Consider the following 23,637-nt stretch of genomic DNA (forward strand, 5'->3'; position numbering starts at 1 on the left):
AGATTTGATTCTGGCAAAAACACCATCATGATCAGATACGGCTGTGGAAATACATGCATGTAGCAAGAAGAACAAGGCCTCACTATGTTTTTCATTGCTTTTGGTCCTTTGAGGATCACTGTGCATTCAGGCACTGGCTGGGACTGAAGAGAAAGGTGGAAATAACTGCTACAATCACTGAATTCAGTTCTCTGCAGCTAACCTTTTTGGATCTTTAGGGAGACTAGACTATAATAAAAGACAAAATAAGACTTCAACCCACCCAGCAGTCTCCTCTTTCTGGATGCTAGGGCAGGCTTACCCTGCATCTCCTGGAGTCTAGCCCAAGACTTCACATCATCTGATCAAACACATACATGGATCTGAAAGATCAGGGGTACAGGCAGAGCCAGAACTCGCACATATGATCTGTTCCAGTACCCCTCCTCAGGCCTCAGACCTTTACAGCCCTTCCAGCAAGTCAGCCAAGACTGCACCCTACCTATTGCCAAAAAAACTACTGAAGGAGTCAATACAGCTTTCCCTTCTCCCTCTGCATTAGAGAGCAACTGTGAGGCTGCAAGGAGGGAAGCTTCAGCTGGCTAACAGTAGAAGACTGAAGTGTTTTTAAATTAGTTTTCCAATTGATCAGGCAGTTGAATTAATTCCCCCTGTGACATATGATCACTAGTTCACAACCCAGTAGACAAGTAGGAAATGCCCGGCCAAGGAGAGAGGCTCTTGCAGAAGAAGCTAGCCATTAGTCATCCTACTTGTCGTGTCAATCTACACCTTCAGATCATGTACCAGGTACTTGTGCTAACTCTGCTTACCTTTAATAAGCCTGAAATATGCTCAGCAGCTCTCCTCAGTAAAAGCAGTTAATGGCAACTACAGTAAAAAGCGGGGAGGGCTGCAACGCATTCCTTTTCTGTGATCTTTACGCATCAGTGTTTTCCACACGTATATCCTAAAATTACTGTTCTTCAGAAAGAAGCTTGTATCTTGGCATACCTAAGTCATTATTAGGCTTAAGATCACTAACGTCTATCTTCCCCGTTGTGTACAAGTACTCAAACTGCTCAGCTGCACGTGTGGAAACCCGTTGCTGGACCTCAGGCCTGAGCTCCGTGCCCGTGCTGACATTGGCACCCGCGGCACTTCAAAGATGGTCCTCACACCTCCTCATGGTCTGCTGGACCCACGTCTGCTCTCCGTGCAGCTGTCACCCTGAAGGATATGGAATTCTCAGCTGTGCACCGAAAGCAAAGGGAATGGCTATGAGGTAACCAGGCTTTTTAAAGAGAAGAAATGCATTACTCATCGGTTGTTTCCATAGGTTAACATGTATTTCCAGCATCTCCTTAACAAGAAGTAGGGAGGAATTCTATCAGTAACTGTCAAATACACTAGAAACCACTGAAGTGGTTGCTTATAAGAATAAAATAATGACTATAAAAGATATAATATGAACGGGTCACCTCATTACTTGATAAGCAGTTCAAAAATTTTCACCAAATTTTCATTGTTCTGTTCCAAGAAAAAAGATATTGCCATGCCTACAATTGTAGGAAAGACACTATATGCCATTTCTACAGATACTGCTCATCTACTTACAAACAAAAGTACTTCAAACTTGTCAAAAAAAAAAAACTAACAAAAAACAGCCAAAAAAACCAAAAACACCCTAAAACCGACCCTGAAAACAAAGATTATTGACTACAAGGGTTTCTAAAGTGATGAGCAGGTTGAAAGATGCCTTGAAACATCACTTTTGACAGCACTAAACCTTTGCAAGGCTCCAGAAACTGGGTTGCCATTTCACATCACACTGAACATTTAAACAAACAGCTTTGTTCCTACCAGAAGTCAACAGAGTTTTCAAACCACCACCAAGAAGGGATGGAATTGGGAACCAGGAATATGGATAGGTAAAATGAGGTGAAGGAGGTATTTTATCAGCTATATCCATCTCTACTCCTGAAACCACCAACTCAATGGTAATTGAATTCCATAATACAAGTTCAGGAAAGTTTTTTAATTATTTCCAAAGAATGCACAGTCCTTAGCAGGGGAGATGTTAACAAATAAGAACTGAAGAAGCAGAGGAGAAATTAACTCTTACAAAACATGGTAACACAGAACACACACAATGTATCCACGGACGTGCATCTTTCCAACTCCGTAATTTGCAAGAGCAAAAAGAAAAGATTGTCAGCTTTCATGACAAAAAGAAATGTTTGTTATCAAAGAGACCAACATTTTCCAAAAGTATTTGATTCAGCATTTCATTGATATTTTCATTGAAATGGAAGTACACCACATGACATTAAACATCACTGACCTGTCTACCAAATATGACCTCTAAAAATGTTTAGCTCTCATCTTATTAAAAAATTAAAAACAAAAACTTTTTATTTGAAAAGCATCAATTCCAGAGCAAATACTTCCACATAGTAGTCACAAACTGCAATTGCCTTCTGTGGTTAAGCAATCATTGATGATCGTTTGGAACAAGCCCAAGTTTCCATAGAGGCCTGATTAGCTGCAGTGGTTTACTTCAGAAAGGAGAAAGCAGTCGCTGCTGTTTGAGCTTGGCTGGGGAGAGAAAGAAGAGGGGATGGGAAAAGAGTGAAAAGAAAGAAGAGCCACCCGGTTCAGCCACAAGTCACATCATTTCTTCCATGCAGCTTTTCACTAGATCACAATGTCCTCTTGCCTGACATGCAGGGGGAAAGAGGGGTGTACGTCTACTCTTCACAATTTTCTCAGTCCACTTGACTTCCCTCATATTAATAACACACACAGAGGCTCACTACCTTCACGACTGCTCCTGCTCCCCCTTACCTTCATCCACAGAAGACTCTGCACCTGTGATGTTTCCTTTTAAACTGCACCTGTACAGAACAGCAGGAGCTGCCTCTGAGAACTGCCATCACTTCCACCCAGCAAGCAACATTGATTTTCCGCGCAGAACAAAGGCAGAAACATTTGCACTTGTGACTTTTGTGGTTTTGGCAGTATGCCCAAACACCATGATAAATGATGTGTTTCTTGTGTGCTCTTCACCAAAATGCTGCCTGCAGTTTCAGAAATCTGTCATCCTGCTGTTAGTTAAGTTCTGAATTGTACTGACATTTCTCCAGAAGAATTTCTCCATTGTTGCAGAAGAACAAACATGGCTGTGTCAATTTTGTAATAATTTCAGTCATTTTGGAATTTCTATCCATGTGTTCCTATGTTAGACACTCCTCCCTCCCATGCTATAGATGTTTTTTGAACAAGTAACGCCAAGTTAGAAAGAAGTATCATAAAAGAACATTAAGAATTTCTGGCAGCACCGGTAGGGCTGAAAAATCAGCTTGAACCTTTACAGGGACTATCCCCTAGTAGTTAACATTGCTGGTACTTGTTAAGATGCGCCTCAGCACTTTGCTGGTGGAAAGAGGCCCAGCTGCATGACACTCCCACCCTATTACTCCCAGCTGGACAGGGAGGGATGGCAGAAGGGATGCTCCAGAGCTTGTCCCTGGCACTCTCCCCTGCCCAGCTTGATCAGCTGATGTCCCACTGTGTGCCCATGCAACTCCATTTCTTACAAACACACAGGCTTAGAAGAACACTAAAGTGTTAGCATTAAATAACTAATGATACTATACTAACATTACGATGGCACCTCTGAAATCCATAAGCGAACGAAAGCAATTCTTCGAATTTCCTCCCTCCCATATTCTATATATTCCCTACATAAATCAAAGCTGACATAGTTGAAACAGCTGTAAGAGTATACAAAATACCAGATTTCGCAGTCAAACTTAATTTAGGAACAGTTGAATAGATTACCTGTACAGCAAGAAAATAATTTAAAAAGAGCTAAAAATCCTTTTACGTTTATATTAAAAACATAAACCTTTAGAACTGGGTCACTCAGGTAAAAGTGACAGATGTGATAAAGCCAAAGGATACTTAGTTAAACCCACAACCCACTTGCTGCCAAGCAATGGGAAGAGTGTATCAAGGGAAAGTTTAAGAACATTTTATGGAATCATTTAGATTTAATGAAACATCTTTTTTTAAAGGTAAAATGAATCCTACCATCATAGGACACCCTAATTATAAAGCCATTTTTAGTAATGAGGTCTCTGGAGCATACTTTCAACTTTTAAAGAAGTATAGGTCTAATATAAATATTTTAATGTAAATATGTTAAAAATTACAGAAGACTGAAAAGAGACTCATATATAGTGTAAGCAGAATGAAAAAGAGCTCGTGTCTTTCAAGGATCAGTGACTCCCCCCACAGTTCTATCAGTTATATCTTATGCCTTCACATGCTGAACAATTCTGCAAGTTTCCTACAACAAACAATATATTATATATAAAGAAGTCCAAACAATTTACATGCATCAGGAAAACAAACATTAGTAAAAATAGGAGAAGTAAGAAATCCCACACCAGTGGTAATTTCTGTATTTGTTGTAAGCTTTGAGTGCTAAATCCCCAAAGTACAAATGAGTACATTGAAAATTAAGTGCAAACTACAGTTCCCCTTGATTTCATTTGAAAAAACTGTAATGAGTAACAACAAACAGGTTAGAAAGTCTTCCAGCCCACAGGAAGGATGACACTGCTTAAAGAAAATAGGAGGTCATAAAAGCACGTACATCCTCAGCTATTTCTGCACACCAAACCTCTGAAGAAAGTTATTAATCTCTCATTATAGCATATGAACATCTTGCAAATACAAATGTACTTTTCCTATTACTGTGATTTATCTCAAAGAATACCTCAATAGCTCTTTGTGACTGAGTGCCAAAGCTGAGCTCAAACACCGAGTCACTGCAATAAGTGGTCATCTGCGAGACGTCTGTGTTAGGTGACTTGGCTAAGATCATCTTGGAAGGCTCTAACACTGGCAGAAAAAAAAAAAGCAACGAACACTCAGACAGGTCAGTGTTATCAGAATTATAGTGAATTAAATCACCTAGAGAAAAAATCTGCATGTCTTATAGCAGTTTGTCGTCATACTGCACTTGATATCCTGTAACTAGCGTCTGAACCATGAAGACAGACATCCTGCAATGTTGAGTCCCTCACTTGACCATGGAAACACTACAGATTTTTAGTGTAATGGCCTTAATGTGATATTTACAAAATAAATGGGTTTCTTCAAAGTTCTTTCTCCCAGGTATCCAAACCAACTCCATATTATATTTTTTCCAAATCAAACTCAAGTGGAACAGAACATTTCCATTTGGAAGAAGTGTAGAGAAAAAAAATAATCTACAAATCTGGATCAGGATTGCTAGATGTTAACAGCAGACTACTACAACTATGATACATGGAAGATTCCTTTACTCAAAAAAAAATAAAATAGAAGCACCTGCTGAACTCACGTGGGACTTGTCCTCCTTAGCTTTGACAGCAGATAGATGTGTTACGATGGAAGGTGACAGATTTGTGTACTACATGGGACTAGACAAACTACATACGTACAGCGTTGACTACTACACGACAGAAACACTTAAAATCCATTGAGCAGCAAACAAGTGCAGTAAAGGACAGACAACCTGGCCAAGTAGCAGAAATCGTTCAGGAGACCTAAACAGAAAACTGGAAGAAAAAAGGAGGAAAAAAAAGAACTAGAAGAGAGTAGGACTGCTTCATTTAATTGCCACTAAGAAGGAAGTATGACAATTCTGTCACTATTCTAGAAGCATCACCGTTACCTGCAGTGCACAAGTTCAGAAGGAAGCTTACAGTGAGAGACCAAAGAATCCAAACGGAAACATGAAAGGAAAGGAAGGTGTCCAAAATGTATGCATTTCCTCTTTCAGGAAATGATCTGTAATTCAACTTCATTATGAAGGTTTAATCACCATCTTAGATATTTGTATTATTACAGTACTCAGCATGACTCCCTAAAATATTTAGAGGTTCAGTGAAATTTCAGAATAGCTATTCCTCCCCTAAAATTACATTTTTGGAGAAAAATTAATTTTAAAAATTTGTTATTAATTACAGCTAAAGCCATACCACAAATAGGGTCCTCTCCCCCAAAAAGCTGCAACAAATCTGACCTCCAAGGTAGTTTAAACTGTTGTAGGCGTAATTCCAAGATTTTTCCACTGTTGTCAGTGTAAGGCAATTAAGATTGATCAGCTATCCTAATTCCATATTTTTCCATTTGAATAAAAAAAAAAAAGCTATGAGCAATTTCCTGTTTGCTTGGGTTTGCAACATACAGCATTAGCACAATTAACTTATCTGTTGTATAACCCAAGGCATGATATATGAAGATAACTTCTCTCAATCCCAAACCCAAAGGAATATCTAAATCTCTAAAATGCAAATAAGTGGTCAAAGCAATAGCATGTTAAATCAGTTCTGAATTTCTCACTACCATGTGATGTATTCTAAAAAAAAAAAAAAAAGAAACACCTGTTGGCATCCAGTTTAAATTATTATATTTTTTTAAAATATAGCCCATTTTGTTTCTAGTCTCATTAGTGCAGCCCTACCTGCCCAACAGCATTAGTCACTTCCTCCATGAGCACTTGATCACCTACGCTGAGTGAAAACACCTTTTATTACATCCAACACTGTATACAGATTTCACTGAAACTTTACTGCTGTAATTGAGCACACCTGTCCCCCGTGCCACCACACACATAGGTGTGACACACTAAACACTCTGGATAGGAACTTTAGAGAAAGAATAGCTCCTTTTCTTAAATCCTGCCCCCTCCAAACAAATTAGCTTGAAAAATACCTTCCTAGTGATCAAAGTGAGAGTTGGATATCTTTCTGTCGTAGGCTTTTATGATTTTAAACTTCCAAGTTTCACAACTGCTCCACCTGAACACCAAAAATATCTATGAGTAATAGAAATGCAAGGCTATCAAGCCCAATAATTAAATCAGCATGCTGAAATCACGGGCCGTTGAGTAACTGAGTAACATACACAAGTGTAGAAGAGACATATCCCGGTTTCTCCATGCCACAAGGAACACCACTGCCCATGACCCTGCAAAAACCCCAAACCCACAACATTTTAAAAATAAGTCTGTAATTCCACTGATGTGAACTTAGTTTAGGTCCCCCCTGCTCCAAGCTGCACGGGCACACAGCAACGAAGGGCAAAGAGCTGCTTCACTTGGCCACAGCTGATGGGGAAGGGAGGTTCGGTCTCCGTTTGATGCCACAGCAGGACACCGGCAGCGCAAAGCACAGCCAGCTCCTGGAGAAGTCTGCTGCCTGGGCTGTACGTACCTGCCGAAAAGCAGATGGGCAGGGGAGAGGACATCACATCTGATCTGCCTGCGGAGATTCTCCTGCAAGGAGGTCTTTTGCTCCCGCACTATTGACAGGAATGAAAACAAGACGAACATGCCAATGATATGGCTGAGGTAGCAAGAGTCTGTGGCTCAACAACAGCTTCCTCCACACAACAGATGCTTGATGGCTCCCAATACAGAACTTTACTTAAATGGCATGGGTGAATAATCCATCACGCAGCCCAGTCAGTCTTAAATTGCACAATTTACCTTTTCAGAACACGACTGCAAATACCGTAGCAAAAGAATCACTATGGAAAGGAAATACTGCTTTAAAATGCTACTGACAGCTGAAAGGAAGCTCATCCAGGAAGGGGAAGAAGAAAGAGCAAAAGTTGGAAGTCAGTGAGAACAAAGGTCACTCTCCAGGATCTTGATAGCACTTACTAGGTAAGCGCGAACCTTTTGAAGAAACTCAGCTTCCTGCCATAAATAAAGGTTTTATAACCCACTCAAAATACCTATTAGCCAAGCAATTACTTCATTTCACCTGTCTTTTCTTATTCTTTGGGTGGTACCTCTGTGTTTTTCAAGTTTCTCAATAGGTCATTACACAAGATAGACTATTGCTTGATATAATCCAGATACAGCTCTCCATGTTTTTTCCAGCATGGCTTACCTATATGAAATATTTTCCATTAAAACTCACAAGCCTACATCTTTCTGAAATATTTTTTTTTTAATGTTCCAGTGCCTGTTATGTCAGCGTATATCAAGCTTCACATATGCATGTTGTTTGTTCATATCCTGAAGTAGGTTTGTTGTGATCATATTAGTCTCAATACTGATTATCAGTACATCGAGCCCAAAATTAAATCAATCAGCACTTTCATGAAATTTATCCTGCCAGGCAGACCTCGCTGGTGATATCAGAGACACTAGGTTGATATCATAGACACTGAGGTTCTATAAGAGGCCAATTTATTTTGGCATAAACCTAATATAACAAGAATGGAATAAAAATACCCTTTTTTTTGCTATACTACCTTCAGAGCTGCAAACACATACAGGACATTAAAGATGTAAGACGTACACTTGGCTACCCTGCCTCTACCTCTGCACAAGGTTCGTTCATGTTCCCTGTGGGTCTAACTTCTGCACAAAGCAGCAGTAAAGAGCACAGCACTTTCAACAGCTGCATTCAGGTAGCACGCAGGTATATTTTGGGATGAATACAGAAACTTGATGTTTATTGCAACTCGGCTTTCTGATCAGCACGGCCCTCTCCACGCACACTGGGCCAGGCACAGAGCCAGGATGGATTTCTCCAGAATCCCCCAAAAGTCACCTTGCAGCCATCTTGAGCTACCAATAGACTAGCTGGCAGCTAATACGACACTTTAAAGATGCTAACGTCTTTCTACAAACCTTAGATATTGGTGTCAATAACTGGAATGAAAAAAAAAAAAAAAAACCACCTTCAAATGAGACAGCAGGAGTTAAATTCAGGATGACGGCGCTGCAGCCTGCCAAGCAAAGCGTACAGCTGAAGACTCACAGAAAGAGGAGGAAGCCCAACAACATTCAGCTACTGCCTTCTAGTAATTAATAACACACTTGCCCAGCTTGTAGCTGTAACTTCACAGCAAAATCAAGTTTAAACCCCACACCCAAACACCCCCAAAAGAGATTGCTTTTCAATGTTACGTAGCTTTTTTGGTACCTTAACCATCTGTTCTGGTCTTTTTTTTCACGTAAAAGCAATCTGTGGAAACTAAAACAAACAACGACTGGTCTTTGCTAATTGTTCATTCCATCACGAGTTTCTCTACACAGCAGCTTGCACGAATTCCCATAGAGAGTTATTTCACAAAGGCATCCTCTGTAGTCAGTATCAAGACAGGTTAACAGCAGTCAGTCTCTCCTCAGTGGAGGGAGCCAGGGGAACTGACTCCAAAGTTGCTCTGATTCAGCCAGATCAGCTGAACCAAAACCAGTACTTAAGATACAGTTTTGAAGATACAGTTTTGAGATTTATTTAAAAGTCAGTTTTCCTAAAACTGGTGTGAAACACGTGACTTTAAATTCCTAACGGACCAAACACATACAGTACACAAAGCACTGTTCTGAGTGCACTACTTGCAAATATGCCCTGGGTATTAGAAAACTCTTCACTGCGTTCAGTGAGTAAAGAGAGTAACATCAGATAGGCAAACCTCTTCAGTCACCTCCTCATTTAGCAGGACGCACTCACAGAAGCACAGAAGGCTTTCCCATCCAACCGGGACAAATTTGGTGCCTAATGGTGCCACACAGAGAGCCCCTTTTGATGGAACTGCAGGCGCTGGCTTTGAGACCTGCTCAGGTACTGCAGTCTTCTTCCTGGGCCCACAGACACTGCAAGGGAGCTCCCACATCTCTAATCCACAGAAAAAAGCTGATTTCCAGCCTAACTTAATTCATTACAATTTTTATAGTACGTGTTGTGCCAAAATTTCTGTAGGTGTCTTCCCCCATTCACCCACACCCTTGCAGTTAGAGTAAATGGACATTTCTCAGTTCTCATTAGGTTAAAATAAACAGATCCACATCCGCACAACAGCACTTTTCCCTTTTCAATCCTCCTTCGTTCCTGCCACTTTTAAGCACTGGTGCCTGGGATTCCAACAAAGCCTCACCAAACGCAATGCCTCATTACTCTCCTTTCGATACTACATCCTCAAATTGCATTCAGTTTTTCAGTGACTCCACCACATCAGTCTCTTGCATTTTTGGTCATCACTAACCCAGATTTGCTGCCTCCTACTAATGTTCCAACAGCAAGGCAGACTCCTACTCAAAAAATGAAAATGCTGTTATTGACCTCTAATCATACATCCTAGCATGCCACAGCGTCTGATTTCATTATACCCCTACAAAGCCTGAGAACAGCCTAGTTAAGGAAAGGGAAGAGAAAGCAAAAGAAACACATGCAATTAGAGGAAATACAGAGAAAGAAGAGAGAACCATTTAGAATTAAATTTGCTGCAGGTCCTCCAAGAAGCATTGCTTCTCTGAAGAACACAAAGCTTTTTCCCAGTCTCAAAAAGGAGCCCAGCTGAGGGATCGCTCAAACAACCTCATCCTCGCTGTTTCCTTTCATCATCATGACCAAGAAAGCTTAAAATTCTCCTAAGATCAAAACTCAGTACAGAAGCTGAATGATAAGCTAGTGTTAGAAAGCTTACTATCTGGTGCCAGGTCATTATTGAGACAAGGAAAAGGGATGCTCTCCATGTCTCCTCCCCTGTACCCAAATAAACCCAAACAAGTATCGCAATGTTGCTCACTAAGAAACATGTTTCTAGTTTGTGAAAGATACAGACCATTCATGCCAGTGTAAATGCTAGAAGTGTGGATTACATAAAGCTTAAAAAATTTCTACATTAGTTGTAAAAATAGGCTTAAAACTTTTATGGGTCAAAAGCATAAGCAATATGCTTACGGAAATTAAGTTAATTAGAGTGGAGAAGAATATAGTGGAGTAGGAATTAATTGGTTTCAGTTGTCTTTTTATTTTGTGTAATTGTACCAACAGATTGTATGACCAAGCTCAAGAACAACCTTCACAAGCAAAGAGTTTCTTAAGCAAAGATCTCATGCATACTGGTTCTTTCATGACTGTGCTGTACCTTGTTATATTGTATATTTTTAAAAGACATTGAATTTAATAAAACCTCAGGCATTTTATAACTTAAAGAACTCATCTTTCCATCATTTTGCGGTCTATATCTTTATTAATGTGTTATTTGAACAGGTAGAGAGGAACAAGGTACTTCTTTTAAGAGTGCTCTCATGGAGGAAAAAAACCTCTTTAACCCACAAGAAAATAATTTGGCACTACTTGACAGCAATAAACTAACATTTTTGAAACACTGGCAAGACTGAAAAAAGGTGTCCCCTTTGAGAGGATATTCACATGAAAAACTTCACTGGTAAAACTGCCTTAGGGGTAATCTGTTCTATATCAAAGGTGACTTGGGGATGCTTTAAAATTCCAGCTAATCCAGAGTTTCTTGTTTAACGACAGTACAGGAACAAACCACCGGCGGACAGCAGCAGAGACAGAAGGGTACCAGCTGGGCTGGATGGAAACCTCAGTGCTGTGGGTGGCTCTGAGAAAGGCTCTGGACCATGCTGCATCTGTCCAAGAGCTGTGGGTGCAGATGCACCTTCGGGCGCTGGACAAGCCGTGACTTCCGTGACAAGCCGGATGGTGAAAGAGGAAGCGATGCCGCAACGTGACCAAACTGCAGTTTTGATTTCATCAAGCTCCAGTGAAAGCCTTCAGGTGCAGACTTCTCAAGCCAGTTCTTTCTCCTCCTCTCACGCTGCCCTTCAATCCTTTTGCTCTGACAAACTGCCACCGCTGCCGGAGTAAGTGGTCCTGCTCAGCCACTGCCACTTCATTCGGTACCACCTTCTGGTGCATGGCTGTGCATGAGACAACCAGGAACTTAAGTCGACAAAAGAAGTTAAGAATAGTTGCTAAAGGTTAACTTTAATCCAGATCACTTTCTCTGCTGGTGGAACAGATGATGCAGGAACAGTAAGGGCCAAGTAGCACTGCTAGCAAAAGTGACTAAACTGTTCGCCTTAGGAAGAGGTCTGCTCTTTTTGATATAGAAAGAAAAAGAATAAGATCCAGAACTCATTTTAGATACTTAATCTACTACAAGTGACAGCTTGGCCTTGTCTAGCTAGGTCTCCTCCTGCCTTGGCTTAAGTGAGGTTCTCATGAGGAACTACTTGCTAGATGCTTCAGGCAGGATTTGCTGAGTTACTCTCACAAAAAAACTGAATCAAACCCTAACATAAAATACCTCATTCACTGAGGCAAAAGCACTCAGGACTGTCCATCAGTAATAGTCACAATTCACTGCTAGGAAGGTTTAAATCTTGGACTGGGAAGCTGCCAGTAATTTAAAATGACGTTGTAACTCCAGCAAACAGCTTGAAAGAATGAACATCTCTAGATGTTTAAAAATTACTGCTAAGTGTCACTAAGAAATACAATAGCAGCAAGTCTGAATCTACTTCCTGTTATACAAACTGGAACAGGCTCCCCAGGGAAGTAGTCACAGCACCAAGCCTGTCAGAATTCAAGAAGCGTTTGCACTGTGCTCTTAGTCACATGGTCTGAATTTTTGGGTAGACCTGTGTGGAGCCAGGAGTTGGACTCGATGATCCTTACGGGTCCCTTCCAACTTGGGATATTCTATGATTCTGTGAAATGGGTGAGAATTTCTGAGGTTGCCTGATTTCCATAGATCACACATAAGGTAAATGGGGACTGTAGATATGTGCACACTTTGAGACGTCCAGGTTTTAATATTCTATTTTGCTTCAGCTACTTTGCGGCCCAGATGGTCATGCAGACGTCAATACGCATAAATCTCTAACAGAGTCAACATTTAGACAGAAGTGCAGTGTGCTACAACCGATTTTCTAGCCTTACTGAGTAGGATTAGTTCACCACAACAAAATACACTATCACCACCATAACTCTCCCTGGAGACTTAACACCTACATTTCGCAGTTGGCATTCAACCCTTTGAGTCTAAATACTATGGAGCATGTTTGCTCTTTTGCAGGCCCATCCACTCCAAAAAATTTTTAAGTTGCACATTCTTTCCCCTTTTTCAGCCACATGCTAATACCATAAAGTTAACTAAGCAGAGTTTCCAAGCTATTGCACAACTGAACTGCATATGCACTCGAAAAAGCACTGAGCAGTTCACACGCATGCTTCCATAAGTCCCTTAAAGGAGTACTTCTGAGTAGCCAAATTATACCTGGCACTGCACAGGTGCACTGGCATGGAAAAGCACAAGGTGTCCTCTCCCCAAAGTGCATTCATACAGCAAGCAAATTTTAAACAGCTGAATGTGTTAATCCCTCTTCCACCATTTGTTTGACCCCATACAGCATCGATAGTAATGACAACTGTCAAGTACTTTTTTTTAGCTGTTCAGGAAAAAAAAAGGCACTTCTCTCTGCACCTCTGTAATTGTACCACAAACAGGACAACACATCTACCTACTCCACCCTTCTCTGCTACCTACTGGGTGTAAGACTTCCAGCAGGCCAGTAAAACACTAACCTGTCATTTTCCTGGAATGTCTGTACTGAAGTTGCATCCTTTCAACTGTCTCTAAAATCCACTGCTATTTATTGCTACCTTTTATTTTCTTAAAGTTAAATTTATTCCCCCACCCACTCAATAGGAAAACAGAGCCAGCCCCATTTCACTTTCTGGCTACTATTTACCAGAACAACTGAATAGCAACTCAGATGCAGGTTTAAAGAGAGACCGAAGATCCACCTTACGTATAGAGGTCACCGGTCTTCACAACACCCTTTTGTTTTACGAAAGCTTACCCCAGGCGAGCCTACCTTCTGGGGCAAACTGATTCTTACATCATCAAGCCCTTCCCATCCTGGCAGCCTTCTTCTCGCTCTTCTTCCTTCCTCGTATTGTGTGAGCAACCTCAGAGCCACATCGCAGCTGAAACAATTTGGATAGGACTTCCCTTTCCTACCAGCTGAAGGCACAGAGTCATCCAGATCGCCATCCTACCCATGAGCTGGTACACCACTCCCAGGAGTTCAGGGAGCCAAACCCATTAAACTGGAGATGCACCTGCCTTTGCTGTCATTTACTCATATCAACGGTAGATTGATGGCATCAGCATTTCTAGGTTTGAGAGCGTTAAACCTTGCCCCCTCTGCTTTCCACCACAATATCCAGCATGATTTGTACAGTACTTAATAAAAACACCAGTCAAAAAAAAAAAAGTCCATGCAAGCAGAAAGATATATTCATTTTTTCAACCTCATATTCCTTACAGAAGACATACTTGCAGTTCTGTAAATGCATTACACAGCAAACACGTAAGGAAAAGGAAGTGTGATAGCTTTAGAAACTTCTTGATCTTTTCATTAAATTGTAATCTAGGAAGTGCACAGCCTTTCTCACAATTAAGTAAATAAACAGGAGCAACTGTACATTCCAACAAGCTTGTCAATGAAAATATACACCAGTCTTCAACTGAAGCAGTCAGGCAGATTTTAAGATAAATGCAACCTTTATACCTGTTTAATTTCAGTTCTAAAACTGGCTTAAACTGTTAGATTTCCGCCCTCCTGCATTGATAATCTAGAAAATTTTCTTCTCCAGAATTCTTTAATATGATTTTTTTTCCCCTACATTACCTATGTCAGTTACCATAAGCACCTGCTCTCCTAAGACTTACTTACCTACACAATAAATGTATGTATGACACACTAGAGAAGCACACATTTTAAGAGCTGGCTGTTCAGCAGGAATGCTGTTATTTCTATGTTCGCAGTAGTTTCTTTGCCTTACCATTTTTTTTGAGGTACTTAAGAATGGACTTAAAAGTTAAGTGGCCTCTTTGTCATTAGACAAATTGTCACTTTTTTTTCTGTATCAGGAAAAGTCACTGTTTCTTGGCAGATAGAAAACCTAAGAACAGATTTTTTTTTTTTTGAATTAACTCCTAAAGAAAATATTTAAAAAAGAGCAACAGAAAGATAAGTTCAAGCAGCTGAAGTACACTAAGTGACAGATAAACCAGCGTAACAGGGTGGGTAAGTAATGCCCTTCTTCGCCAGTCTAAATTCTTTTGAAGAAATCACATCCCTTACAACCCTTAATCATTTTGACAATGTACTTGCATCCTGGCCATTTAAGATACGTACTTTTCTTGATCCTGGCTGGTTTAGAGAGCAGGAAGCACGATATTTGTACAAGAAGAAGAGAGGAATGAAGGGCCAAGAGGCCCCAGAGCAGTTGGGAGAACAGTTGCTCTGGGTGGAGAAGCAGAAGAATGGGACAGAGGTGAGCTGAAGACCTTCCCAAGCCCCGTTTAACGGCTTGATTCCTCATTGTTTGGGCAATTAAACCCCAAAAGTTCAGTTTTCAATTCATTTTACTTTAAAAACCCTGGCCTGAGTCCACTCCTGTGCCTGACGTGGCTCCTGGGACCCCCTGACAGGAGCAGTGGGAGGAAGGCACGGAGCCACTATCTCCCCATGGCTCAGCCTGCCTACCAGTCCCAATGCCAGCCTGGTTTCACCACTGATACACCAGTGAGCCTCAACACACTGGGTATGGAAGGCAGCTGAAACATGGGGCTTCTGCTTCACAGAAACTCTACTTCAAAATTAATCCCGTTCTCCTCCATCTCCCACTGCAATTCCACGTTAATAGGATGTCTTTAGCCTTCAAATTCAACCCTGCAATAAACATCAGCTGTTTCATGACACCATTTATCCTCACCCCAGGAATTCAGGCATTGTTGCATTAGCAGAACCCTTCCTGGAATTGTTCAAAGACGACAGTAATATCTTTTCTGTTCCCAACATCTCTGATCCTGTAGATCAGAGTTTTACTGGAAATATTCTTAGCTATATGAAGAATATCCATTCGCTTTCCCCTTCCTTCCATCACAGCATGGCTAAGGATGGCCACATATTCCAGCTCTGCATCTTGCAGAGACTTATCCAAACAACAGGAATTCAAAGCTTTCCACGTAGAGTAAGTTTGAAGCTACTTTTTCACAGGAAACGGACATAACGCACAAAGTGGTGTTATGTTGAGAGTACCTTGGTCTACTTGTGCTAGGACAAGTAGGCAGTGTTATCATTCTAAAGTACTGCTCAAAAACAGCTTTCTTAATTTAAATGCATCCGTAGCAACGGTTAATTTTGTAGGACTTTGTTTCAGACCTAAGCTTTGGCCCACACTGCATCCATGAACAAGCACTCTGAAGAACTGAAAGTCAGCTACGCGCCTAGTCAACTTCAAAGACTAATGCTTACAACCTTGAAGGTACGTCCTGAACTGCAGTACTATTCCTACGACAGCTGGGTGCACAGCAGCATTTCAGCATTGCCACTGCATACAACACGTCAGGAACCCAGGGGACAGATTTTCAGAAGTTGTTTTTTGCTGAAAATCAGAGCACTCTTGTAGCTCACACATCACCCACAGCTGCGGGACCACGTATATCTGCCACTCCGCCTCCACGGGAATGCAGTATCTACCTCACAGTGGCTGAAGTGGCTGGTTTGGTTTAGAAAGCCTATAACCTAGCAGGTAATATATTCTCTTCTACTTTACCTCTCTTCCTCCTTTGCAAACCTTTCTGCTATTGAAACTTTAGCTGAAAGGTGATCGATCAACCTGCTGTCACCTCTCCAGTCTGCAGCCATCCCAGCAACTCACTAGCTAGCATTACAGCACGTTTTGGGATTAAGACCCCTTGCAAACACAGATTTGCTCCCTCACTGGATGACAGTGGCCCTCCTGAGCTCTGGTTTGCGTCAGAGCACCAAGCAGCTCATTAACAACCAGATGATTCAGCACTCGGTGTCTACATTTCTGCTGCCTGGTTTCCTTCAGCAGCCAGACTACAGCTTTGAAGGCATATCATTTACATGATACAATCAGACACCTGAAGAGGTGCACAGGTGTCAAGTCCCTCCGGATCCAAGCTGGTACCAGTTTTGGGCAACACAGCCTGCTCCTAAGTTCTCCTGCTTGCTAGCACAGCTTCGTCATCACACACGTCACATAAAAATCCCAATTGTAACGTTCTGCTGCCGTTTCCTCCCCTCCTGTCTTTCTGAAAGATCACGCAACAAAACGAGGGGTGTTGAAAACAAGATCTCAGGTCAAAGGCAGAGCAAAACTAGTAACAGATTCCAGGTAGAGGGAGGATAATCCCCGCATTTCATGCTCAGGAGAGTAGAGTAGGATTCTTGTCCCACCAAAGCCAGCCAGACACTGAGCACTGCCAGCTGCAACCCCTCCCCGCCCCAACATCCCCTTCCGATTTATCCACATCCACTAATCTGATTAGCATTCCTGTAATTAAAGCACCACAATATCTGATTGGTAGGCTGCTTAAATTAACTCATCCAAAGTCCTTTAATACAAGAAATTACTGCTCCAAGAGAATTACAAGATCTACAAAATAAAGCATCGCTAATGAGCATAAGATCAAAACTGGATTATCAAGTTTCCCAATTCAGAGGTAGAAGAGCAAGCAGTCAAGTCACCAAGGTTTCTATAAAACATTTACAGCGACTTTATAAGAAAAGTAAAACAAGTATAAATACTATTTTTTTATATATATATATATATATATATATATTCCTTCATGTATTTAATAAAGAACTTACCATACTTTGTAGATGTTAGAAAGAGCAAATGTTATTTTGGTCTATTCAGTATTCACTGAAAAGTGAGGAGCGAGATTGTTGTTCTGAATAGCACTCCTCAGGTTTACAGATTAGAGAGATGAAAACACATAAACCTTAGCCTCTTTAGTAGTGCAGGATAAGTTAAATATAACACTCCAGTTAAACTGTAGGTTTCACCCTCTCTTCTTATGAGAAATTTCTTCCTATGGCGATTAGTTTATTTGCACAGAAAATTTCTGAACAACCCCCCACCCAGACACACATACGCACAAAAAGCAAAACCAGGCACAAATACTCCCTCTGACTCAGATTTACAAGCAGCCAAGGGAGGTTAGGAAGTGAATCACTCATTTAGCAAATCTGTGCGTGCACACAGCTTCTGGAATAAACCGTGTTTGGTGCAATGCTAAATGTAGAGGAAGATGTGAAGTGAAGGAATTGTGAATGCAACATTACACCTGTGGGATCAAACGCTCCAGTTCTTCCCCTGCTTCCCAGGTTACAGGCTGTATGCACAAGGACAAGTAGAAGCACACAGCCACCAGCTGAAGAAGCAGTTCGTTCACCCTTCTGGCTCCTGCCTAACCGGGCACATTCCTCAGCACCCAGTAAGATCGTCTCCGCGAGCACCACGGTCCTCAAAGAGCACAGCCATCTTCAACACTTGCGCTCACTCAATTGAGCTTGTGAGCTAGTGTACCAACACAACAGCTTGGCCTGCATCTGCTCCTGGAGGTGGGTCTTCTCATGACTTCGACCGGGATCTGCAGGACCCACACTTGTACCCCAAACTACAACCCTATTCACGATAACACACTACACATACCTATGCCTTCCTCAATTTACCTGGGTCCAAAAGGATATTCACTTTCTTTTTATTATTTTTTTTGTAAAATATTAGGTAAAGTGGTCTTACTCAGACCCTAAAAAGCCCTGAGTGGTCTGCAAGTATAAGGCCCAGAGAAAGAATAACTGAACTGAGGCTGAGGTAAAATTATGCCACTTACTACAAGTCAGGCTCCAGATCAGCCTGGGAGCTGGCTCACCTGATAAGCTTCTACACCATGCATTAAATCCTTGAAAGGGATTATGCAGCAAGGTGCCAGTGATAAGAGAGACTGGATTTGACCTCTAAGGACCTTCCCAAGGCAACATTCCTAAATCAACGGTCCCCATATTACCCCCACATCCGTAAAACAAGGAGAGAACTCTGCGGTCAAAGCATTTTCATCTAGATAAACTTCTTTTCAATAGCACCTAAAGCTTCAGTTGATTTTCAGATCTATAAAGTGCTCTAAGGCTGAAGTTTTGACGCAGTTATACATCTGCACAGAAGACATTACAGGGCATTAACAGGGTTTTTACTTGGCTACTCCATTAAGCGTCATTTCAGAAATCACACTGAAGCCATCATCAAGACTCCAGCTTTCTTCAGGGGTAGAACAAACACAGACATTAAAGACAACAATTTCTTTCAAGTGTTACACTTCTGCCAATATACACCACGTTTTCAGCATAAAAGACCACTCCTTCTCCAGAGACTTGGAGTCAGTGTCCTCTCAAACAAAGGGCACAGCTTGCTACTTCTCTGACACAGAAACCAGACCTAAATGCACATTCCTGTTTCTTATCTCTCCTTCCACTCTCCTCCCATCAGTTTCAGGTACACTCCTACACAAAGTTGACTGCATCCAAATTGAAAATGTTACAATTTTTGAAAAGTACCAGCTTTCCAGCATTTACTCTTTTCAAACTTTTAAGTTTTCTTTTTAGGAACGAAATTACTAAATGAAGTGCTAAGTCTCAAAGATGATTTTATTTTTATCCCATACTGTCTTTCCACTCATCTTCCCAGAAATTCCTCTGATATGACAGGCCTTTTCCCTCTATCCTCAGGATGAGTCATAAAAACACAGAATGGTTTGGGTTGGAAGGCACCTTAAAGCCCATCCAGTTCCAACCCCCTGCCATGGGCAGGGACACCTCCCACCAGAGCAGGCTGCCCAAAGCCCCATCCAGCCTGGCCTTGAACACCTCCAGGGATGGGGCATCCACAGCTTCTCTCGGCAACCTGTGCCAGTGCCTCACCACACTCAGAGTAATGAATTTCTTCCTTATATCTAATCTAAACCTACCTTCTTTTAGTTTAAAGCCATTTCTCCTTGTCCTGCCAGTATACCCCCTGACAAAGAGTCCCTCCCCAGCTTTCTTGTAGGCCCCCTTTAGGCACAGGAAGGCCGCAATAAGGTCTCCCCACAGCCTTCTCTTCTCCAGGCTGAATAAGCCCCAGCCCACTGATCACCTTCACAGCCCTTCTCTGGACTTCCTCTAATATGTCCATGTCCTTCTTGTGCTGGTGGCCCCAGAGCTGAATCCACTACTCCAGGTAGGGTCTCACGTGAGCAGAGCAGAGGGGGAAAATCACCTCCCTCGGCCTGCTGGCAGGTCACAGGATCCTTCTACAGCATGAAGGAAAGATATATCACTTCTTGTTCTTCTCAAAGAAATACCACTTGTTCTTCTCAAAAAAAGGGAGATACGGTAAAAATACGTGGATATTTGAGGGTGTTTGGTTTCCCTTTTCCCCAAACAAGTACATCAAGCAACTAAAATTCTATCTGGTCAGAATACAGCATGTGTAATAAAGTCTGTGTGTCCACAAAACCACTCCATGGATCTCCATCTCAAGATCAGCTGCCTTGCTGCAGACTTCTCTTTCTCTGCATTTGTATCCCTGCTCCATCTTTTACGTGTATCAATATGGCTATCTGCCATATAGACCTTTTAATAGCTTCTGGGATAAGTTTTGCAGAGTGCTCAGCAATAGCAGCGGCTTCCTTCAAGAGAGCATCCCTGTACGTACATAAAGCAGCTGGCCAATGCTAAATCCACCTCACGGGGTATTTACCTGGCTCCCAAGCCCAGCAGCTGTTCCAGCCACCAAGCCACAGCATCATCTTCAAAGAGCCCAGCCAAACCCAGGCTATACCTTAGTTCTTAGGTACAGCTTTAGCTACCAGATCACACAGATCAGTCGGGTCATTGTAAGTGATCCTCTCTATCGCTTTAGCTCAGAATCAACACTGTTTTGGGTTTGAGGCTGAATCTTGCTCTGGTACACTTCTTCCCAGGCCTGGTGAGATCCTACTACATCCCTTCTTGCTCAAAGAAAACAACTGGGACAAAACACGCACGTTTATGGGTATTTCAATTATTTTAGACAAGTTACACTCTAAAAACATCTCTTTTTCACTGATCAAAAGAAGGGCCTAGCCAAACATATTCACTGTAGACATTCAGATTTGATCACAGAATGCTTTGGGTTGGAAGGAACCCTTAAAGACCATCTAGTCCAGCTCCCCTGCCACGGGCAGGGACATCTTGCACCAGACCAGATTGCTCGAAGCCCCATCTAACCCAACTGTGAATACTTCCAAAGACAGGGAAGTCTCTTGAGGGTGATGCCTGAAGACCCTGCCTGGCCATTTCCCAAAATATGTTACTACCCGTTTCATTAAGGAAAAGACTACCACAGCTCATCATATCAACAAGTAGAGCAGGCTGTGTGCAGCTACAGAAGCTGGAAATGAATACCTTCACGCCACACCACTTTGCAACCTCCAAAGTGAGACAATATCCTGACACATGACCTTGGTGGCAAATACCAAGGAGGCACAAACATGTATTGGCAACGTACTCTAAAAACTTTCCAAGTTTTCAGCTCATCACTTGACTACAAACCAAACTAAAGCATGCAGGGCTTTGTCTTGCTAAGCGTTCCTGAATTTCAGCGTTACAGGAGATGTACAAAAGCACACCTCCCAGCTCCTCTCACCCCATCAGCTCCCACATAAGGCCCTTATGAGTTACCTAAACATGATGAACGTGTTCCATGAACACCTCAGTGAGTTTGCGTGTTAGCTAGGACAAAGGCCACCAGCACTACCCAGTGCCGAGCAGGCCTGCCAGTGCCCAGCCAGGCACGCGCGCGTCCCAAGCCGTGCGATGTCCGCTGCCCAGAGGAGCCCTCCGTCTATTTATAGCGCTCGATGGAGCTGGAGCTGCCGATCCAGCTCCGAGGCACGCCGTCCAGCTGGAGCTCGGACCACCCCGGCACGGCTCCCGGGGCCAGCAGGTGTAAAAATACATCCTACCAGCCACCCAGCACGTCCACTCTGCACGTCGCAAATGTTCCTCCTGAGCTCGTACGAGAAGGCGTACGGCACAGGGCTCGGTTTGGTTTGGTTTTTCCCACACGCCCGACACCTCCCGTTGCTCTTCGGGTTTAGGGCACGCCTACGCTGGTGGCGGAAACAATGCCCGAGTGTTTTTGTGATGCTAAACCAGCTCCTAGAAACACTAGCGAGGCCAGGGGTTGGCTTTCAAGCTGCTGATTTCGGTTTGAAACAGCACTCCGGCTGGCAAACCGGCGGTGAAGCAGCAGCCGCCTGCAAGCAAGCAGCTGCCTGCCCGGCACGGAAAAGCCCTGCTTCCCCCGGGGTCCCTGCCCGCCGCCGTACCCCCGATCCCCCGGGGCAGGGGCCGTACCTGGGAGCTGAGGTACCGCTTGAGGCACTCCTCGCACACCGCCTTCTTGCAGCAGGACAGCGGCTTGACGGGCTTCTCCTCCAGGCACACGCGGCAGCTCAGCACCAGCAGCGGCCCGAAGTCCCCCGCGATCAGCCCGGAGAAGGGCTCGGGCAGCAGGTACAAGTCCACCACCTCCACGCTGCCGCCCGCCGCCAGCGGGTCGCCGCCCGCCGCCACCCCGCGCCGCGACGGGGCCGGGAGCGGGGCCGGGAGCGGAGCCGTCACCGGGGCCGGGGCCCGCCCGACGCCACCACCGCCCCCGGGGGAGGGCGGCGATGCGCGGCGGGCGGCGGGCCGGTCGTTCTCCACGCAGTACACGGTGCAGTACACGTGCCGCCGGGGGGGGCGGCGGCGGCCGCTGCCCCCCTCCGGCCCCGGCCCCTCCTCCGCCGGGGCCGCCGGCTGCTCCGGCCCGGCCGCCGCCTCCTCCTCCTCGTCTTCGTCCCCGCCGGCCCCTCGCCGCTCGGGCGGCGGCTCCCCGCTCTGCCCCGGCCCCGCCGCCTCCAGCGGCGGCTCGTCCGCGCCGGGCTCCCGCGGGCTCCCGGCCGGGCTCGGCGGCGCGGCGGCGGCGGCGGCCGGTGTCGGCGGGGCGCTCAGCGAGCTCTGCTGCTCCCCCATCGCCGCCCGCCGCCGCCGCCGCTCCTTCCCATCCAGCCGCCTCCCGGCGCCGCTTCTGCTTCCGGGTCCCGAGCCCCGCCGCTACGAGCCCCGGCCGCCCGCGGGCACCGGCCGCCGCCGCCGCCGCCCGGCCTCCTCCCCCCGGGGCTGCGGAGGGAGCGGCGGGGGCCGCCCGCCTCGCTCAGCGCCGCCCCCGCGGGCTCGGCCGCAGCCCGAGCCCCATGCCGCGGGGCGCAGGCGGGCAGCCGCCCCCGGAGCCGCGGGGCAGCGCGCACCCACCGCGCCCGCGCCCGGCCCGGCCCCGCCGACCCCGGCCCGCCCCCGCCCCGCGTCCCCGCCCCGCTCTGACGCGCCCTCGCCGGCCCGGCCCTCCATTGAGCCGTAAACACCGCGGGAGGCTGCCCCGGCAGCGGGACGAGGAGCAGGGGGCGGAGAGGGCTGCTGGGCACGCTGCCCGGGGCTCTGCCAGCTGGGCGAAGAAGCAGCCACACGCCGGGGCAGTAGGCTCCGTCCCCACACCGGCTGCTTGGGGCCGGCTGTCACCCAGGTGTTGTCAGTCCAGGGGGCAGCTTTGCGTCCTTCATGAAGCCTTTTCTCGCCAAGCTGTTTGGTTTATGAGAGCTCTGTCGTGTTTGAACACAGTTGCGTGGAACTGAGCCTAGTTCCTTGAGAGATTGCTTTTCTCCCCGTGGCACGCAGCCAAGCCTACCTCAGCAGGGAGCCCCACCTCTGAGCTCTGCAGCCCAAATACCACCGGCGGCTGGCAGGGCACGAGGGGGCCTCCGTTTTGAGGAGCTCTGCCCACCACCCTCCAACAGAGCCCGGATCCTCTAGTCCTTGCAAGTGTGGCAAAGCTGGGTTTTCCTTTGTTAAGCCTGTCAGTGGGTTTGGTGTGAACAGCT

General features: G+C 44.7%; 1 protein-coding gene across 4 annotated transcripts in view; it reads right to left on the reverse strand.

Moving 5' to 3' along the window:
• The window catches only part of RNF217 (ring finger protein 217), a 63,102-nt gene extending 40,059 nt beyond the window's left edge, over window positions 1-23,043 (reverse strand). For 2 of the 4 annotated variants that reach the window (XM_066994328.1, XM_066994327.1), the window contains exon 1: window positions 22,076-23,043. In XM_066994328.1, the coding sequence (XP_066850429.1) occupies window positions 22,076-22,735 (660 nt within the window). In that variant the 5' untranslated portion in view covers window positions 22,736-23,043. The remainder of the gene's footprint in view (window positions 1-22,075) is intronic. The other 2 variants (XM_013175345.3, XM_066994330.1) reach the window with 2 other exon arrangements.
• Between the last annotated feature and the right edge of the window lie 594 nt (window positions 23,044-23,637).

This window comes from Anser cygnoides, chromosome 3 (assembly GCF_040182565.1).
Source record: "Anser cygnoides isolate HZ-2024a breed goose chromosome 3, Taihu_goose_T2T_genome, whole genome shotgun sequence".
Taxonomy (NCBI): Eukaryota; Metazoa; Chordata; class Aves; order Anseriformes; family Anatidae; genus Anser; species Anser cygnoides.